The sequence below is a fragment of the Dendrobates tinctorius genome, unplaced genomic scaffold, assembly GCF_039654945.1.
Source record: "Dendrobates tinctorius isolate UK_male_01 unplaced genomic scaffold, ASM3965494v1 ptg000099l, whole genome shotgun sequence".
NCBI classification, from domain to species: Eukaryota; Metazoa; Chordata; class Amphibia; order Anura; family Dendrobatidae; genus Dendrobates; species Dendrobates tinctorius.
Window position 1 is genome coordinate 6,574,265 of NW_027361767.1, and position 18,245 is coordinate 6,592,509.

Here is an 18,245-nt window from a genome sequence, read left to right on the forward strand (position 1 = left end):
AGGGACAGACATTGCTTAGACTTTGTGTACACGGCTCATTCTATGGCAGATGTAACATCGCTTAAGGCAGACTGGAAAATGTTAAGGTCACAGCCATACTGGTCACAACGGTCCGATGCCCCATTTTCCCAGTTGACTACTCCTGACGCGTCCTCCCTGAATTAGCGCTCCTCCGTCTCGGCCATTAGCAGATGTTTCCTGTGACCTTTATGTCATCTTCTCCATTCTTCTCCCTTTTGTAGAAAGGAAGGGAACGTGGAATGAAAGGAAGAAGAAAGCCTTCGAGAGGCTCAGCGTCGGGGATGAAGTGTGCGGGTTTAACTCCTTCAGACCAGCAACGCTCACCGTCACCAACTTCTTTAAGCAGGTGAGAAACGTCGACCCGTGACTGTCCACTGCCTAAAAGGAGCATGGGGGTCAGAGTAGGGATAAGCGGTGCCGATTTGTCGTCTTCACAGGAAGGAGATCGTCTGAGCGATGAGGATCTCTACAAGTTCTTGGCTGATATGAAAAGACCGACCTCGGTCCTGCGGAGATTGCGGCCAGTGACCGGTACGGGCGGACATTGTACATAGTCCTCGTCAGACCCCAGCGAGCGTCGGTGATCCTGCTGAGCCGCTGTATCTAAGCACCTCCTGTGTGATACAGTCTGATGAGCAAGTGCATCTAAGCTTATCATGTGTGATGCTGTCTTCCAAGCATGTGTATCTAAGCCTCCAGTTGCTATCTCTTAGACTGTCATGCGTGCCTCTGCCTGCTGAGCTCTATGTTAGGCTCTGCAAAGACTATCGGACATGACGAGTTTAGATATGGTGACTCTGTTACAGATGGTATCACATATAACAAGCTCAGATACACAGGCTCAGCAAAGGCTATCAATGTGTCTGAGCTCGTCATTCATGGTACCGACTGAAAAGAGTCGCCATATCGAAGCCTATAGCATGCGATACAGTCTGCTGAGCTGCTGTGTCTAAGCTTCTGGTGTGCGATACTGTCTGCTCAGCAAGTGTATCTAAACCGATCGTGTGTAACACTTATCTGCTGCGTATATATCTAGGCCGATGTGTTCAGTGCAATCTGCTGATACTGTGTGTTGGACAAGTGTAAGAAGGCCTTTTGTGTGTGGTACTGTCCACGGAGTATGTGTGTCTAAGCTTAGAAATGTCCTATTTTCAGCTCAGCTGAAGATCGATGTCTCCCCGGCTCCGGAGACCCCACAGTTTTGCCTTTCTCCTGAACTTCGTCATGTCAAGCCGTATCCTGATCCGCGTGTGCGGCCCACCAAAGAGATCCTGGAGATCACTCCGCGGGACGTGTATTCCCCCTACACCTCTTACAGGTCAGAGCGTCCCTCTACCCCACCAGATAGCACACGAGACCCCACTGGACCCTTAACGACACGACACTTCACCTTCCTTGTAGTCTTTTCTGTGACTGCCGTCTGCGTGCAGCACAAGAGAAGATCTGGAGGCAGTACCAAGTTATTAATAAGGGCATGTGGCGGACAGTGATCTCCCATGACCTCCATCCCCAGCGGACAGACCCATAGTGACTTATTATGGGTGGGGGGGCTGCAAAAAATCCTTAGCTCCTTGTGATCATTGCCTTTAAAGGTCTTTATTACAAGAGGCTGAATAATGGCAGCCATGTGCACGACTCCTGGGTGATAGTCGTCCATTTATCACCACTTCAGACACCTTCTTCCCAGCCAAAAATGGCTGATAACGGAGAACACCCTGCAATTTCACTTTAGAGATAGAATGAGCAATAAATTTACCAATACTTTTAAAACCAAAGTTGGCTAAAGAGGAAGACAAATTTCCGCTGGCTACTGACACATCATTATTGGCTAATATTTTATTGTTGATTTTTTTTTTTTCCGTCTTTATTATCATTTACTCAGAAACTCATAGAAAATAAATAATACATCAGCTTCTCGCTCATTGCGGGAAGCGCTATAATATTCAGATACATGCCAAAATCCGTACAAAAAAGACCGTACAATTATATACATCAGTCCATACACTGCTAGTCATACATATACTAGAGTTTTGTTCATCCTGGACCTCCTGGTGCATGCATACAATGCTAGAAACTACTTCCCATCTCTAAGATCCTATCCTAATATGTAGTACATGTAATAATAATATTAAATACCTCGAATTAGAAATGTAGTTTGGTTCTTCTGATTCGCTATGTCTCTTACTCATTGTGCAGGGCAGTGCAATAGCTTAAATATCCAGTGTTACAACCACTCATATAGTGACAGTTAGTGGTCGTAACAATGGATACCTAAGCTACTGCAATGCCCTGCACATGGAGTAAGCGGCATAGCGAGTCAGAAAAACTGCACTACATTTCTAATTGGAAGTATTTGCAAATATTATTATTATTACACCCACTACATATTGGGATAGGATCTTGGAGATGGGAATACTCCTTTAATGACATCTGCAGAAGCAGATCAATGGGAAATGTTTTACTTTATGGGAACCGCTATGGGCACAGTAATGGCTGCCTTTAAGGGTTGTCCTTCAGATTTACAGTCTATTGTGATGTCTACGTTAGTATATAATGTTGTGGGATAGTAGCGCCTACTTCTCACGCCATCATGACTCTGGCTACTAGCTGCCCCTGAATGGTAAGCCACGATCCACAGCATGTTGTCCTCAGTTCATGGTCACAGGGGCTTTGACCCGGTAGAATAATGGCCCTTGGAGCACTTTCTCAACTAGAACCAATAGCAGAGGCCTGTTAAGAAAAAAAAATGATGTGAGGTTTGTCATTGAATCTGTGTTGATCATTTTTTTAGATACTGACATTAAGGTTACTTTCTGAAAGGGAACTTGTCATACAGAACATGCAGTCCGATCTGTGGGTGGGCAGCGTGTTACAGAGCAGAAAGAACTGAGCACATTAATATGTAACTTTAAAAGATTCAGTAATAAGCTTTTACACATTTTTTTTAACCCATTTTAGGAGTCCAGTAGGTCATCTTGTCTATGAATAAGACCATCCACTTGACTACGGAGCCTGCAATGAGCAAAAAAAAATGTTTGGTTTATGTGAATCTTTTCCCTTTTAAAAGTATTTAGTGTATGTGTACAATATATACATAAATATTTTTAAAGTTAAGTGGGTGGTCTTATCAATGAATAGGACCGCCCCTTTGACTTAAGCCCAGAATTTAAAAAAAATAAATACTATTTCTTCTGACTATTTTCTCATCAAACTATATATCAATCTACTCAGCTCCTCCTGCTCTATAACATGCTGGCCATTGGGAATATGCGACTTCAGGGCTAGGCGAATTGTGAGAAGTCTCGCTCACACATACTTGTCTGAGGACGGTTAGAAGTCGCTCCTTCTGCTCCGTCATTTGCTTCTTCTGCCGCGCCGTTTCCTCCGTGATGACTTGGAGGATTAGACTCTGCCGTTCTACGCGGTCCTATAGTGAAAAAAAAAAAACAAGCGGGTGTCATCTGGAGGAAGCTAGTTGTATGCCCACACAAGGGGTTCTCTGGAATATAACATTAGTGGTCTTGTAGTTCTAACATGTTTTAGGACACTGCTCACTGTACAACACAGGTTATGACGAAATGTAGAGTGTCTTCCTCCTGGAGGACCCGTCCGCTTCTGTATTACACATATAGACCATTGATTTCAGAGTTAGAACAGTGTAATACTTCATTTCCCCTGCGGGGGTGCTATAGGGAAATTTAACACCAGCTACAACCCAGTGAAAACTATGAATAATGTAGTCCAAAGCGGAGAACTCCTTTTAATGTTCCAGGGTTCTCAGTTACCTGGCTTGTTTCCCCAGTTAGAACATTATATCCCCCTCACTTTTGCTTCCCAAGCGGGCAATGGATATTTAGAAATATTCAGCCAAATGTACTATTAAAGGGGTTCTCTGCCCAAGTGGTAAAGGACCCAGCGGGAACCCAGTCACAGGGTGAGTATGCCTTGTTTTTCTACAGTATGGGTTCCCTCTGGTGTGATTATTTGGGCGGAGAACCCTTTTAAGGTTTAATGTATGAATCATTATAGTGGTGGGGGGTGCTGGGAGTGTAAAGCATCGCTCTGTAGACACTATGGCAGATAATGTAGGTGCCCTCTTACCTTGAGGTCAGGAAGAACTTGCTCCTTAGCTCGCACCCCTTTCTCCAGATCGTGCACCCATCTCTGGAGCGCTGTGTACTCCCTCTGGGTTTCTCGCAGATCCTCCGCCGCTCTGTGGGAGAGTGATCTCCTCTCGTGCTCTTCTCTCTGCCCGGGAGGTCAGAAAATTGGAACATTGTACTATGTATGACATCATGGGAAAATTTGATGTGTCCCGTGGAGGGGTGCGGAAATAAGAGAAGAGGCTTCTGTTCGGGGGAAGATGACCACTAACAATGGCGTTATAGATGGTCACCCAGCTTGGACTTTACCTGCAGCATGTCCACCTGCTCGCCAATCCTCCCGACCTCTTGCCTCGCCCTGGACACCTCTGCCTGCAGCCTCTCGATCCTCTTCTCCATCTTGCCTTGTCGGCCGGCGATCCTCTGCAGTTTCTCGTTGGTGGAGCTGTAGGTGTCCCTCAGCGCCTGCCCCAGCTGCAGCGTCCCGTACACCAGCACGTTGAGGTCCTCCTGCATGGCAGGAGTCTTCTGCTCCTCACCCAGAGAGAGCGGCAGCACCATGAGGAGCACGAGCAGCATTGCACAGCAGGGAATGGGTGCCGGGCAGAGTGAGGAGGCTGATGTGGCTTGCATGCTGGTTAAAGGCACCTGAGAGGTGGGTGTGCGTGAGGAGGTGCTGGATTGTGTAAGCCAGGCTGCAGATTACAGCAGGTCCTGGAAGAGAAGGGCGAGAGGCCACTGCTTATCTGGGCAGATCTGCACGTTTTCGATCAAGCTCTAAACTATATTATATAATATTACGTAACGGGCACCGCTCTGTATATATATAATCTGTATATTTATATGTCGGACTCGTCCCCATTCATTCAGTTGTTACATGAGTTCATTCACCCGTCCTCTCCCGTCTGGTGTCATTGCCAGGTAAACACAGGTGACCTCGCCCCGGGGTTACCCAGAGGTGACACCGTCTGCTGCCTCCTCATTGGCCTCTGTGGCTGAGCCCACATCATTCAGGAGGGATGACGGCCGTCGCTGCTCATTCACTGGCATCCATGGCATACCCCGCTCAGTGCCAAAGATACGATTTATCATTCCCACCCGAAAATGCTTCAGAATGCAGGAGAAAGGATCAAGATCTGACCGATGGCCACCGACGTATTATGGTTATTTAACCCCTTCCTGCACCATGTTGCTGTGTGTACAGAAGTGACTGGAGCTGGCTCAGACTGCTGCTGTTTAACTACTTCATTGCCAGTGTCACACTGATGGCTGATGGGCTGCTTTGTCAGCCAGCGCCCCGGTGAAGGCCCCTATCACCACCATCTAGGTAGCTGTGTGGGCAGCAGCCATGAACTCTGGATATAAGCGCCTATCGCATATCTGATGCCGCTTGTCAAACCTAGAAGCTTAGATATTTTCCGTTTTAGCCCTGGTATGATCGGTCATCTCTCAGCTTTGGTATATGAACCCATATATATGTTTCCTTTCGCTCCATCTCTACAGGAACCTGCTATATGTCTACCCCAAGTGCCTCAATTTCAGCAGCCGCCAGGGATCGGTCAGGAACATTGCCATAAAGGTGCAGTTCATGGCGGGAGAGGACCCCAACCAAGCCTTGCCGGTGAGTGTAAGAAGGTGGAGCGGTTCAGCGGGCGCCATGTTGCTGAACGCCCTGTACTGATGCCCGGTCTCCGTCCTCGCAGGTGATATTCGGCAGGTCCAGCTGCAATGAGTTCTACAGCGAGAGTTACACCGCTGTCGTGTATCACAATAAGTGAGTTGGGTCTGTCCTCTGAGGTGGCGGCCATCTTTATATACCTGTAATGAGCATGTCATTATAATGGGTGGGCATGTGGCTAATAATAACAGGGAGCAGCAGACTGAATACAGGCCCAGGTACTTCCCATGCGGGCATCCGTCCCTCCGCCTAATCCGAGTCCCAATCCTTTCTCAGATCTCCGGAATTTTATGAAGAATTTAAGATGAAAATTCCTGGAAATCTGACGGAAAACCATCACCTTCTCTTCACCTTCTACCATGTGAGCTGCCGGCAGAACCAGGTCACCTCCCTGGAGACCCCTGCGGGATATACGGTGAGCGAGACCAAAAGGACTACAAGTCCCAGCATAAAAATGTACGTGGCAGATAGATTGCTTGCTGGGACTTGGTCCTCTACATTCATCCAATGTGTGGTATTTTTCCTGTGAGATTTCAGCTCTAAAGTTGGCAGAATTGTGCATTCAGCTCTGGAGGATTTTACAGGTTGGAACTCGGACTGGATAATTAGATCGGTTTCTAGGCTTGAAAATCTCTACATGTGTTATCAATCATCAGGAGCGCACCACCGAAGCCTGGAGACGGGAGCGGTGCGCTCCTGAAGGGTTACTGAGAATGATCCCTTTAAGATGCCTATGTAAATCTCGGTGTCTCTTTCACAGTGGATCCCTTTGATGCAACATGGCCGCCTGAGATCTGGATCTTTCTCACTTCCGGTGTCTGTGGAAAAACCACCACCCAGTTACTCGGTCCTGACCCCTGATGTGAGTGCACAGACAGCACCGTCTGTCCGCCATATGGGTGGGAGACGTTAGTCAGCATACGTAGAGGATCAGTAATAATCCCACTTGTTGTTCTACAGGTCCAGCTCCCGGGGATGAAGTGGGTAGATAATCATAAAGCCGTCTTCACGGTAGATCTGGTGGCAGCATCGTCGGTGCACACACAGGTGGAGTACTTGTGGAGCGGGGCCTCTGCTGTCACTGGTCGGTCAGCAATAGTGCTGGTGATATCTGAAAATCATAGAACCATTTTTTTTCCCATTTTTTTTTTTCCAGATATGTAGAAAAGGCTCATAAAGGGCCCTTATAAGGCTTGCCCACTATTAAATGTATAGAAAAAAGCGCTGCGAGAAAATTGTTATAAAATAGGTGTTTGCCACAAAACATTTATGATAGAGAAATGTCATTATTACATTGATGATCTGCCCATTGTCTCCAAATTCCGTTCCCCTTCATACAGTACATAAGTCTGAATGTCTACAGCCGTCACTAGGGGGAGCTCTGCACATATGAATGTCTGCAGCCACCACTAGGGGGAGCTCTGCACATATGTATGTATACTGCCACCACTAGTGGGAGCTCTGCACATATGTATGTATACAGCCACCACTAGGGGAGCTCTGCACATATGAATGTCTACAACCACCACTAGGGGGAGCTCTGCACATATGAATGTCTACAGCCACCAGTAGGGGGAGCGCTACACATATGAATGTCTACAGCCACCACTAGGGGGAGCTCTGCACATATGAATGTCTACAACCACCATTAGTGTGAGCTCTGCACATATGTATGTATACAACCACCACTAGGGGGAGCTCTGCACATATGAATATCCACAACCACCACTAGTGGGAGCTCTGCACATATGTATGTATACAGCCACCACTAGGGGGAGCTCTGCACATGAATGTCAGTCACCCACTTTCTTTCTGTCCCTCCAGGACCCCCATTTGGACAAGTTCTTCACCCTAGTGCAGGTGCTGGAGGAGCAGAGTTTTCCTTTCCGGCTGAAGGACGTCATCATTACAGAAAGTAACGTGGAGTCTGAGCTGAAGAGCAGTATGGGCAACCTGCGCCTCGCCGCCCTCGGCCCCTCTGTTTGCTTCTGTCACCAGCTCCTGGACAAGCTCATACTGCTTATCGTCAGACCACCAATCATTGGGGGGCAGATCGGTCAGTACTTCTTGTTCTTACATATGGCGTCTTAAATGGTTTTTCCAGGATTAGAAAAATTCGTACCTGTGTTTGTTTTTCCTCCAGATACTGCGCCCCTCTGATCCATGGACATGTCTGGTATTGCAGACACGGCACATGGTCACGTTAAATCCCCAGACTCTCTAATCCTGGCGTGTGGCGTGATTTACTGGTTTGTTGCACAATTTGAGTCCTGTCCCATTCTTGTTGGCAGTGAACCTGGGCCGGGCGGCCTTTGAAGTGGTGGCCCTGTTGGTGAGCCAGATTCACCGCACGCTGGAGGGCTCTCAGGATCAGCACGGCAGGAACGGCCTCCTGGCATCCTATCTGTACTACGCCTTCCACCTTCCCAGTGACATGCCGGCCCAGCTCAGCAGCTGTAAGTGCCAATCTAATATCCCAGCATAACCTTACAGTGCTCGGACGTCCTGGAGAGCTTTTTGCTCATAGAGCAGAGCTGCAGTGTAAAGCATGGGGACAGAAGTCAAGGTATAGAATTAGAAAAAAACAACCATCAATGCCAGGCTTAATGTGATTAAATCCTAATATTTGAGTATAAACTATTTTTTGTTTATTTCTTTTCGGAAGTAATTGTTCTCTGTTATCATCCAGTGGCCACACGCACTAAACGTGTCACATGGGCGCCATCTGCTGGCTAAGGCCTTGTATGGCACATTTTTCTTTTGTTTTGAAGTACATTTTTCGGATTTACTTAACCCTTTGCAGTAATGGCCGTCACACAAGATAAGAAGGGTGAGTTCACTGTCGCATTATTCACCCCCACCGGTACCTCACTGACGCTCTCGTCCTCTTCACTTTCCACAGCAATTTCCCACGCTTCATCCACTGCCGCATACCAGTCTGCCACGCTCTCTCGTGCCACGGGGCGGCCCGCCAGCGTCAACCTGGCGCGTTGCAGGAGTATTAGTAACAGTAACCCCGATCTGACCAGTACGCCCGGCTCCACGGATGATGAGGAGGTGCAGAAGATCATGGGAGGCAAGGTACACGCTGCGTCATCCTGTGCATAAGGGCCGGGCCGTAGTTATTTCTGGAAGTGGGGGCTCGGCTCGCCTCAGCGGGGGGTTTCCTGTTTGTTGTAATGCCTCTCTGCCTTCATGTCCTCCTCTGTACTTGTATTATACGTCGTGTACTCCCTGATTTCCAGCTCCCGGTGTACCAGCTCTGCCCGGATGTGGCTATGAAAGGGCTGTCAGTCACGGGGGGGATCACTAGAGGGGGCTCCCAGCTAAATGTGCACTGAAGACTGGCACGCCATTATAATAGGTTATGTAGGAGCAGGCAAAAAAGTCTGTTTTTTGTTTTTCCTCCCAGAAACAGCGCCACTGTTGTCCATGGTTGCATCTGGTATTGCAGCCAAGTAAACATTACAAGAATCGGGCTGAGCTGCAATTCCAGATAATGCCCAGGAACAAGAGTGGCGCTAGTTCAGTTTTACAGCTTACAATGAAGATTTGGCATCCAGATAGATGATTGACATGAGCGCCAGGGCCGTGCAGCGTTGGTACACAGGGCAGCTGGGCCTCAGCCAGGGCTTATGTCTTCTCTCTTGTCTCTTATTTCTTACTGATTATGTCTTCACTTTGATGGCTATTTGCTGTACTGGGTAAATAATGCCTCTTCATCTTCTCCTCGTCCTCCTGGGCATTGCCAATACTTGGCGTTTTCCTCCTGGGCACTGTCGGACTGGCAGAATAACGGGAGACCCTACATTGGGCCTTGATTCTGGTGCAGTCATGAACCCGAAAAGTTGAAGACCTCATGGGGAAATAAATAATGGATGGTCCTCAAAGCGTTTGGCCTGGTGGGCTATGATACTCCAGTCCCACCCTGCCCCCGAGATGTGTCTTCTGGCTATAGTGTACTTGTTTATTGTCCTTGTTCTCCTCCCTGAGCCATACACTACTTCAAATGTTCCTTCTACATCCTCTCTTATCCCTGCTTGGTCAGCCATGCCTACCTTCTCTTCTCTGGGGTAGTATATACTGCTCATGTGTTCTCTCCTGATTACCCTTCGTCTCGTCCTGGTATTTCCTTATACTAAACGTATCCTCATACTTCATCCTCTTTCCTTCATCATATCCTTGGGTATGTCTTTGTTCTTTATCTGTACCCTACTCCTCCTAGGCAAGGCTTTCAATTTAATTCTCCTGCTTCTGGTTTAGTCAGTCCTAAATCTTTTTTTTTTTTCCATCCTTCTTTCAGTTTAATGTACAGAATATGAAGTATCGATCCCTACTTCACCCTTCGGCGCCCGGGATAATCTTTCTCGGGTCCGCTCTGCTTCTTCACCACTTCATTCTTCTTCTGGACTTGTTTTCCGTTGTTCACCCTTGTCCACCTGGTGTCGTAATCTTTACTGTGCATGTGTTCAATCCTCCTCCTTCTCCTCCTCCTAGCCTTGCTTCATCCTATATATTCATACTTTATCCTCCTGATGTAATCTCTGCTGAGTCTCCCCATATCACACTCTCCTGCATGGGAGACCGATGGACACATCTTCGGTCTTCACCCACCTACTCCTCCTGGACACTTTTTCGATTTTTACCCTGAATCTCCTCCTCCTTCTCAGATGTGCCTTCCATCTTCACCATTACTCTCCTGTCTTTCAATCTCACCCTTTTTCTCCTCCTTGTCAGACATATCCTCCACCTTCACCCTTTTTCTCCTCCTACTCGGATGTGTCTTCCACCTTCACCCTCCTTCTCAGACATGTCTTTCATCTTCACCATTCCTCTACTTCTTGGAGGTGTCTTCCATCCTCACGCTTTTTCCTCCTCTTTCTCAGACGTGTCCTCCACCTTCACCCTTCTGCTCCTCTTTCTTGGATCTGTCTTCCACCTTCACCCTTCTCCTCTTTCTCGGATCTGTCCTCCACCTTCACCTTCCTCCTCTTTCTCGGATCTCTCATCCACCTTCATCCTTCTCCTCTTTCTCGGATCTGTCCACCACCTTCACCCTTCTTTTCCTCCTTTTTGGATCTGTCCTCCACCTTCATTCTTCTTCTTCTCAGACGTGTCTTCCATCTTTACCCTTCTTCTCCTCTTTCTCGGACGTGTCCTCCATCTTCACGTTCTGCCTTTTCCTCCTCCCTGAACATAGTATATTATGGGCATGTCTTCCATCTTGGTCTATACTGGGTGTGCCTTCCTCCTGTACTGGTTACATTGATTTTCCCTCCACTGATCCAGCCACTCTTCCTGGTAATTCTGTCTTCTGCAGGGGATCGATCGCTCTCACTCTTGGGTGAATTCAGCTTATTGTCCCGGGGGTCCAAAATCTGTGCAACGGCGGACCCAGCCCAGTTCCAACACTGAGCTTCGACAGGTGGCACTCGCCCTCCATTATATATGTGTGATGCATGTGCCAGCCTCTCCATCCATGCATGCCCTATGTAGCCCCTCATCTGTGCCATCTCCATTCTCTCTGTGTAGCATGTTCCTTATGTCTCCCACCGCGGCACATGCAAATTCCTTGTATGTAGCAGTGGTGGGTATGAGCCACGATTCTTTAGGCACGTCTTGTAGGTCCATGTGCTCCAGCCCGTGGTACTCCAGCTGTTGGACATGCTGGGAATTGTAGTCTTACCACATCTGGGGCAGCACAGGCGTGAGACCACCGCTGCAGATCTAGACTACTGTTATGTCACCCTTGTTAGCATCTTATGGTGGTCCTCCACCCACCTTGTGTCGTGTTCTCTCCCATAGTCACCAGATCTCTAACCCGTCATCCTTTCTTCCATGTTACCTCTCCATCGCCTTCTCTCTGCCGCCTTCTAACTCTCGTAGAGCAATGAGCGCAGCCCCAACCGCATCTCCAGCTACATAGAGGGTGACGCTGCTTCCGCCCAGCCTCGCCCCGTCGCCAGAAAGGTATATAATAAAGGGCAGTCTGTGGGATAATGGTCACAGGACGCAGGGAGACAGAAATGGACCTTGACTTGTAATAAGTTGTAATTGGTAACTCGCTAGTTCATTGTAATACATAGCGGGGGCCTCTGTGCGGGGCGGAGGGGGCTCTGACAAATCTCTCAATGACTCACTAACCCGACTAACCAGTAATAGCTTCTTTATAGAACACCGTCTTATGCTCAGGAGCCACAAAATGTTTCCTATTGATGAGCTGTCAGCCGACCTCCCACCACGGCGTGGCACAGAAAGAAGGGAGCAGATCAGATATGTCAAATGGTGCATTCCCCTCCTACAGCACCGTGAGAGTCAGGAGGGAGGAGCTATGTGACATGGGGTCTGCCCCTCCCACAGCACCGTGATAGGAGGGAGGAGCTATGTGACACGGGTCTGCCCCCCCCACCCTAAGGTGACAGTCAGGAGGGAGGAGCTATGTGACATGGCATTTGCGCCTCCCCCAACAGAGTAGTGAGCAGGAGGGAGAACCTATGAAATATGGAGTCTGCCCCACCTACTAGATGGTAAGTCAGGAGGGAGGAGCAATGAAATATAGAAACTGCTCCTCCCATTACCTGATGACATGGCTCCTCCCTCCTCACTGTCACCCTGTGATGGGTAAGCACATTCTAAGTCACAGCAAAAGTGGGGGAGAAGCTATGTGATGTGGAGTGTTCCCTGCCCACCATGGGGTGACAATCCAGTTGGAGAAACTATATGGCAGGGTGACAGTCAGATGAGGAGTTATTTGACAGGGAATTTGCCCCCCCCACCACAGGTGACAGTCGGGAGGGAGGAGCTATGTGACATGCAGGGTGATGGGAAGGAGGAGCTATGTGACATGCAGGGTGATGGGAAGGAGGAGCTATGTGACATTCAGGGTGACTGGAGGGAGGGAGGAGCTATGTGACGTGTAGGGTGATGGGAGGGAGGAGCTAAGTGACATGCAGGGTGACAGGAGGGAGGGAGAAGCTGTGTGACATGCAGGGTGACTGGAGGGAGGGAGGAGCTATGTGACGTGTAGGGTGATGGGAGGGAGGAGCTATGTGACATTCAGGGTGACAGGAGGGAGGGAGGAGCTATGTGACATGTAGGGTGATGGGAGGGAGGAGCTAAGTGACATGCAGGGTGACTGCAGTGAGGGAGGAGCTATGTGGCATGCAAGGTGATGGAAGGGAGGAGCTATGTGACATAAAGGAGGGAGGGAGGGAGGAGCTTTGTAACATGCAGGGTGACGGGAGGGAGGAGCTATGTGACAGGCAAGGTGACGGGAGGGAGGAGCTATGTGACATGCAAGGTGACGGAAGGGAGGAGCTATGGGACATTCAGGGTGATGGGAGGGAGGAGCTATGTGACATGCAAGGTGACGGAAGGGAGGAGCTATGTGACATGCAGGGTGACAGGAGGGGGAGCTATGTGACATGCAGGGTGACAGGAGGGAGGGAGGAGCTATGTGACATGCAGGGTGACAGGAGGGAGGGAGGAGCTATGTGACATGTAGGGTGATGGGAGGGAGGAGCTATGTGACATGCAGGGTGACTGCAGTGAGGGAGGAGCTATGTGACATGCAGGGTGACGGGAGGGAGGAGCTATGTGACATGCAGGGAGGAGGTGCTAGGTATAAGGCCTGCACCCTGTGAATGTGGACATTTCCCATTAATGAGGGGCAGTGTGCACCTGTAGGCTACACTGAAGGCTGGGGCTGTACAGATAATCGGCGGTCAGGATGTGACGCTTTTCTCTCTGTGCAGCTGTTACACGAGGAGCTGGCACTTCAGTGGGTAGTGAGCGGTACTCCAGTGCGAGAGGCGGCCCTCAGCCAGGCCTGGTTCTTCTTCCAGCTTATGGTAAGTGGTTCTGGACTGGGATGTACTGGGAGGGAGCATCTCCACATAATGCTGCCATCTTCCCCGACTCAGACCAAGAGCATGACGCTGCACCTCCACAACTCCGAGCGGCTGGACGCGCCCCGCCTACAGAGGTTCCCAGAGAGGTTCGTGGACGACATATCTGCCCTTGTGTGCAACGTCTGCACGGAGATCACCAGCCGATACCTGAAGGTACCAGTCTAACACCTCGCTTGTGACTCCTCATCTGACCCCTCCTTAATGCATTGCATGGGACTGCGCTGAAGTACCCGACATATGCAAGAGTGGGGGAAAAAGACCCCCTTTTCTAATCTCATCTACCCTTATTAAAGTCGAGTGTTCCCAGAGTGTAGAAATGGCTGTCGGCTATGGCCACTATTCCCAATGTGGTCAATTTTTCATTTTCATTTTTTTTTTCCCTTTTTACAAGAGACATTAAGATTTTTTGTGTTGCTCCCCCCCCCCCCTTAACTTAAACACTCAAGGTCTGGTGAAATGGTGAAAGAGAAAACACCTGCTCCTGAAGTAGGACATGCGATCACTTTCCAAGTCTGGGAGAAAATGCCGAAAGGAACATTTCGTCTGTTTCACATGAGAACTGTGTAATGCTTTGTTTCTCCTGTGGTGGCGCTGCAGGGGAATGATACGCTTCTCACAGTTGATCGCTGAGATCCTTAGCGCAATGGGTCAATCTTTGATCAGATTATTTTTGAAGGTCCTTTTTTCATAAGAAGTGGAGGACCCCTTTAACAATTTATTTCCCATGATTCCTTATCTGCCCGTACGTTGGGAAACTAAGCACAGCGGCCCACCGATCAAAAGCATTCAGAAGCTGCGCCACTCTTTTACTTTGGCTTAGTCTGATATTGCAACGCTGCATCATTCACTTGAATGGGGATGAACTGCAATACCAGACGCAGCCTATGGACATGGGGCGTGGTTTTCCATTTTTTTATTTTTTTTATTTTCCGCTTTTTCTCCCCTTCCCTTTCTATCTCCCCTATCTTTTTTTTCCGCCCCTTCCTTTTTTTTCCTCCCCTTCCTTTTTTTCCTCCCCTTTCTTTTTTTCCTCCCCTTTCTTTTTTTTCTCCCTTGTTTTTTCTCCCCTTTTTTTCTCCCCTTTTTTCTTCCTCCCCTTTATTTCTTTCTCCCCTTTCTTTATTTCCTCCCCTTTCTTTATTTCTTCCTCCCCTTTTTTTATTTCTTCCTCCCCTTTCTTTATTTCTTCCTCCCCTTTCTTTATTTCTTCCTCCCCTTTCTTTATTTCTTCCTCCCCTTTCTTTATTTCTTCCTCCCCTTTCTTTATTTCTTCCTCCCCTTTCTTTATTTCTTCCTCCCCTTTTTTTATTTCTTCCTCCCCTTTCTTTATTTCTTCCTCCCCTTTCTTTATTTCTTCCTCCCCTTTCTTTATTTCTTCCTCCCCTTTCTTTATTTCTTCCTCCCCTTTCTTTATTTCTTCCTCCCCTTTCTTTATTTCTTCCTCCCCTTTCTTTATTTCTTCCTCCCCTTTCTTTATTTCTTTCTTTCTTTCTCCCCTTTCTTTTTTCCCTCCATTTACAGTTATTCTTAACGTCCTTCTCCTGTCTCTTAGGATGCAGAACTTGCCGAGCGGCTGAACAGCAGCCTGGCCTTCTTCCTGAACGATCTCTTGTCCCTCATGGATCGGGGATTTGTGTTTCACCTCCTCCGCTCATACTACAAGCAGGTGGGGATATTTTATATTGGCGTACGGGGTCACGGGGGGGGGGGGGGGGCAGTACATATTTGTGACAGAGCAGATAAAGGACTCCACGTTCCTATACCCACCCTATATGAGCTGCCATGTTTTACAGATCAACAGTAAATTACCAAAGGCTCCGAACCCGAATGTGCTGATCTCCCTGCGCATGGACCTGATCCGCATCGTGTGCTCACATGAACACTATGTCACCTTAAACCTGCCCTGCGGCCGCCTCTCCCCACCCAATTCTCCGTCGCCCTCTGTTTCTTCCACCACCTCGCAGGTAATGAAACTCCCACGTTGATTAGCATGAGCTGTCCATCTAATATATATACCGTGACACCATAGACCCCAGCCATTGGGGATAGTATGGTTGTTATCGATAAGAGGTGCCTGGAGTGTCCCGCCGCCGCTTATCTCTTTCCTGGAGACAGCGTCAGAGCTCACAGCTGTCTAATCTATGGTCCTAGAGTCATCACCGGCTGCAATAAGATCATTTCAAAGCTTCTTATCCTTCTCTGAAGTGTTTCCATCCAGTAAAAGTCCTTTAATCTGGCATCTGATTCAGAAAGTCCCATAATCTGGGTGTAGAACAGCAACATACCGTAGAATTACCCAAGCGGGTTTCTGCATCCTGTTGTGTGACCGTCCAATGATCCAGAACGTTTGATAATCTGGCTTGCACTGACTGTTTCCGTCCGGTCTTCCTCAGAGCTCCATCTTCTCCAGCCCGGCTCAGGACAAGACGGTCACCAATATGTTTGAGCTGTCGGTCCCGTTTCGGCAGCAGCACTTCCTCTCCGGCATCATCCTGACCGAGCTCGCCCTAATACTGGAGCCCGATGTCGAAGGGTGAGTCCGGTCTTAAAGTGAAAATGTCCTAAATATAAAAAAAGGACATGTTCATTTGCTACAATATGTCAGTGCAGCTAGACAGAGGATTGCGCAGACTGGATTCTGCCGCTCCATCTTTCCATGACCTCGGGGCCGATCCTCGCCCGTGCAGCCTCCGATTTCTGCTCGCTGCTTTGTGAATGTGCAGCCTGTTAACGCTGGCTTCCATTCACCGCTGGCAATCGGAGATCTGCGTAATATATGGTGTGTCAGATGAAGTTTTCCTCCCTCCGTCATCTCGTGTTGTTCTTCCCTTTGCAGAGTTTTCTTCCTCCAGAAGAAGGCGATCAGCACTCTGCACAATCTGCTCTGCAGCCACGACACCGACCCGCGCTATACAGAGCCGGCGGTAAAGCGGAGCATATCCCGACTTTATCTTCCTCTGATTGGCATCGTGATGGAAACGCTGCCCCAGCTGTACGACTTCACGGGTGACTATCCATGCCACACACACACTGAATAGTCTTAATGGGGTTATTCCTTCTTGCTGTCAGTGAATGGCAACAGCTTGTCTTGGAAAAACCTTTCCTGACCACTGACAAGTACTGCTGTGTCCAATCATTCACTGACAGCAAGCAGAGATCTGGGAACAGGAGCATTGTCTATTGAGAAGATGCTGACCCCCCTCCTGTCCTTTTCTCAGCAGATCCACATGCCCAAAGGGTCCGCCATGCCTCTTCCATGATGGATGACGTGGACTCGGATAGCGGCACCATCAGCCAGACGGTCGCTCTGGCAATCGCAGGTTCTCCACTACCCACAGCGCAGAAGACCACAAGCTTTTCTCTTCCCCCTGCTGTAAGTATAAGTACAGAAATAATAACACCCGCCCACCCCTAAAAAAGGGGATCCCCACTTTTTATTATTACATCCTGTGTCCTGTCCTCCCCCAGCCTATGCGCACCGGCAGTGTCCTCTCTGCCGAGTCCAGTCGCAACCTCTTGGTATGTGCCCTGTGGGTGCTGAAGAACGCCGAGCAGGACTGTCTGCAGCGCTGGTTCTCCAGCCTGACCGTGGCACAGCTGACACGTGTGCTGGAGCTGCTGAGTCTGTGCGTGTCCTGCTTCCAGTACAAGGTGAGGCGTGAGGGTCTCCATACCCCCTACTACCAGTATACACGAGGCACAGCATCCCCGGACCACCTCTGTTATCTGTAAGGGCTGAGTCTGTGAGTGTCCTGCTTCCAGTACAAGGTGAGGGTCTCCATACCCCCAACTACCAGTATACACGAGACACAGCATCCCCGGACCACCTCTGTTATCTGTGAGGGCTGAGTCTGTGCGTGTCCTGCTTCCAGTACAAGGTGAGGGTCTCCATACCCCCTACTACCAGTATACACGAGGCACAGCACCCCCGGACCACCTCTGTTATCTGTAAGGGCTGAGTCTGTGAGTGTCCTGCTTCCAGTACAAGGTGAGGGTCTCCATACCCCCAACTACCAGCATACACGAGGCACAGCACCCCCGGACCACCTCTGTTATCTGTGAGGGTTGAGTCTGTGCGTGTCCTTCTTCCAGTACAAGGTGAGGGTCTCCATACCCCCTACTACCAGTATACAGAGGCACAGCACCCCCGGACCACCTCTGTTATCTGTAAGGGCTGAGTCTGTGAGTGTCCTGCTTCCAGTACAAGGTGGGGGTCTCCATACCCCCCACTACCAGTATACAGAGGCACAGCACCCCCGGACCACCTCTGTTATCTGTAGGGGCGGAGTCTGTGAGTGTCCTGCTTCCAGTACAAGGTGAGGGTCTCCATACCCCCTACTACCAGTATACACGAGGCACAGCATCCCCGGACCACCTCTGATATCTGTAGGGGCTGAGTCTGTGCGTGTCCTGCTTCCAGTACAAGGTGAGGGTCTCCATACCCCCTACTACCAGTATACACGAGACACAGCATCCCCGGACCACCTCTGTTATCTGTAAGGGCTGAGTCTGTGAGTGTCCTGCTTCCAGTAC

At 49.2% G+C, this 18,245-nt stretch overlaps 2 protein-coding genes across 11 annotated transcripts in view; one reads left to right on the forward strand and one right to left on the reverse strand.

The window, feature by feature from the left end:
* DOCK6 (dedicator of cytokinesis 6) overlaps positions 1 to 18,245 on the forward strand; it is an 83,242-nt gene that overhangs the window by 49,655 nt on the left and 15,342 nt on the right. For 4 of the 9 annotated variants that reach the window (XR_012234467.1, XM_073587511.1, XM_073587509.1 and 1 more), the window contains exons 12-32: positions 243 to 367; positions 459 to 552; positions 1,177 to 1,339; positions 5,628 to 5,745; positions 5,828 to 5,898; positions 6,079 to 6,217; positions 6,563 to 6,664; positions 6,763 to 6,849; positions 7,627 to 7,858; positions 8,094 to 8,258; positions 8,705 to 8,883; positions 11,123 to 11,227; positions 11,689 to 11,772; positions 13,557 to 13,652; positions 13,725 to 13,865; positions 15,265 to 15,378; positions 15,506 to 15,676; positions 16,106 to 16,245; positions 16,549 to 16,718; positions 16,931 to 17,085; positions 17,181 to 17,363. Coding sequence is in view for 8 of the 9 variants with exons in the window: in XM_073587511.1 (XP_073443612.1) it covers positions 243 to 367; positions 459 to 552; positions 1,177 to 1,339; positions 5,628 to 5,745; positions 5,828 to 5,898; positions 6,079 to 6,217; positions 6,563 to 6,664; positions 6,763 to 6,849; positions 7,627 to 7,858; positions 8,094 to 8,258; positions 8,705 to 8,883; positions 11,123 to 11,227; positions 11,689 to 11,772; positions 13,557 to 13,652; positions 13,725 to 13,865; positions 15,265 to 15,378; positions 15,506 to 15,676; positions 16,106 to 16,245; positions 16,549 to 16,718; positions 16,931 to 17,085; positions 17,181 to 17,363 (2,834 nt within the window). In the remaining variant the exon portion in view is untranslated. The remainder of the gene's footprint in view (positions 1 to 242; positions 368 to 458; positions 553 to 1,176; positions 1,340 to 5,627; positions 5,746 to 5,827; positions 5,899 to 6,078; positions 6,218 to 6,562; positions 6,665 to 6,762; positions 6,850 to 7,626; positions 7,859 to 8,093; positions 8,259 to 8,704; positions 8,884 to 11,122; positions 11,228 to 11,688; positions 11,773 to 13,556; positions 13,653 to 13,724; positions 13,866 to 15,264; positions 15,379 to 15,505; positions 15,677 to 16,105; positions 16,246 to 16,548; positions 16,719 to 16,930; positions 17,086 to 17,180; positions 17,364 to 18,245) is intronic. The other 5 variants (XM_073587510.1, XM_073587517.1, XM_073587516.1 and 2 more) reach the window with 5 other exon arrangements.
* On the reverse strand, positions 2,409 to 8,798 carry ANGPTL8 (angiopoietin like 8). 2 transcript variants are annotated; one of them, XM_073587521.1, is made up of 5 exons: positions 7,925 to 8,099; positions 4,434 to 4,838; positions 4,123 to 4,269; positions 3,338 to 3,448; positions 2,409 to 2,751 (listed from the first exon to the last, which is right to left on the reverse strand). In XM_073587521.1, exons 2-5 carry the CDS (start codon positions 4,755 to 4,757, stop codon positions 2,728 to 2,730), a joined length of 606 nt encoding a protein of 201 aa, XP_073443622.1. In that variant the 5' UTR covers positions 4,758 to 4,838; positions 7,925 to 8,099; the 3' UTR covers positions 2,409 to 2,727. The 2 variants fall into 2 exon arrangements, with proteins under 2 accessions (XP_073443622.1, XP_073443621.1); XM_073587520.1 differs by lacking the exon at positions 7,925 to 8,099 and adding an exon at positions 8,670 to 8,798 and having other exon boundaries at positions 2,410 to 2,751.

Excerpts from the sequence above, each read along its gene's own strand:
- ANGPTL8 (XM_073587521.1), bottom strand. The coding sequence starts at position 4,757 with ATGCAAGCCACATCAGCCTCCTCACTCTGCCCGGCACCCATTCCCTGC. Across the intron at positions 4,270-4,433 it reads AGCAGGTGGACATGCTGCAG|AGAGAAGAGCACGAGAGGAG; the intron begins GTAAAGTCCAAG and ends CCTCCCGGGCAG. Across the intron at positions 2,752-3,337 it reads TTCTAACCGTCCTCAGACAA|GCCTCTGCTATTGGTTCTAG; the intron begins GTATGTGTGAGC and ends TTTTCTTAACAG.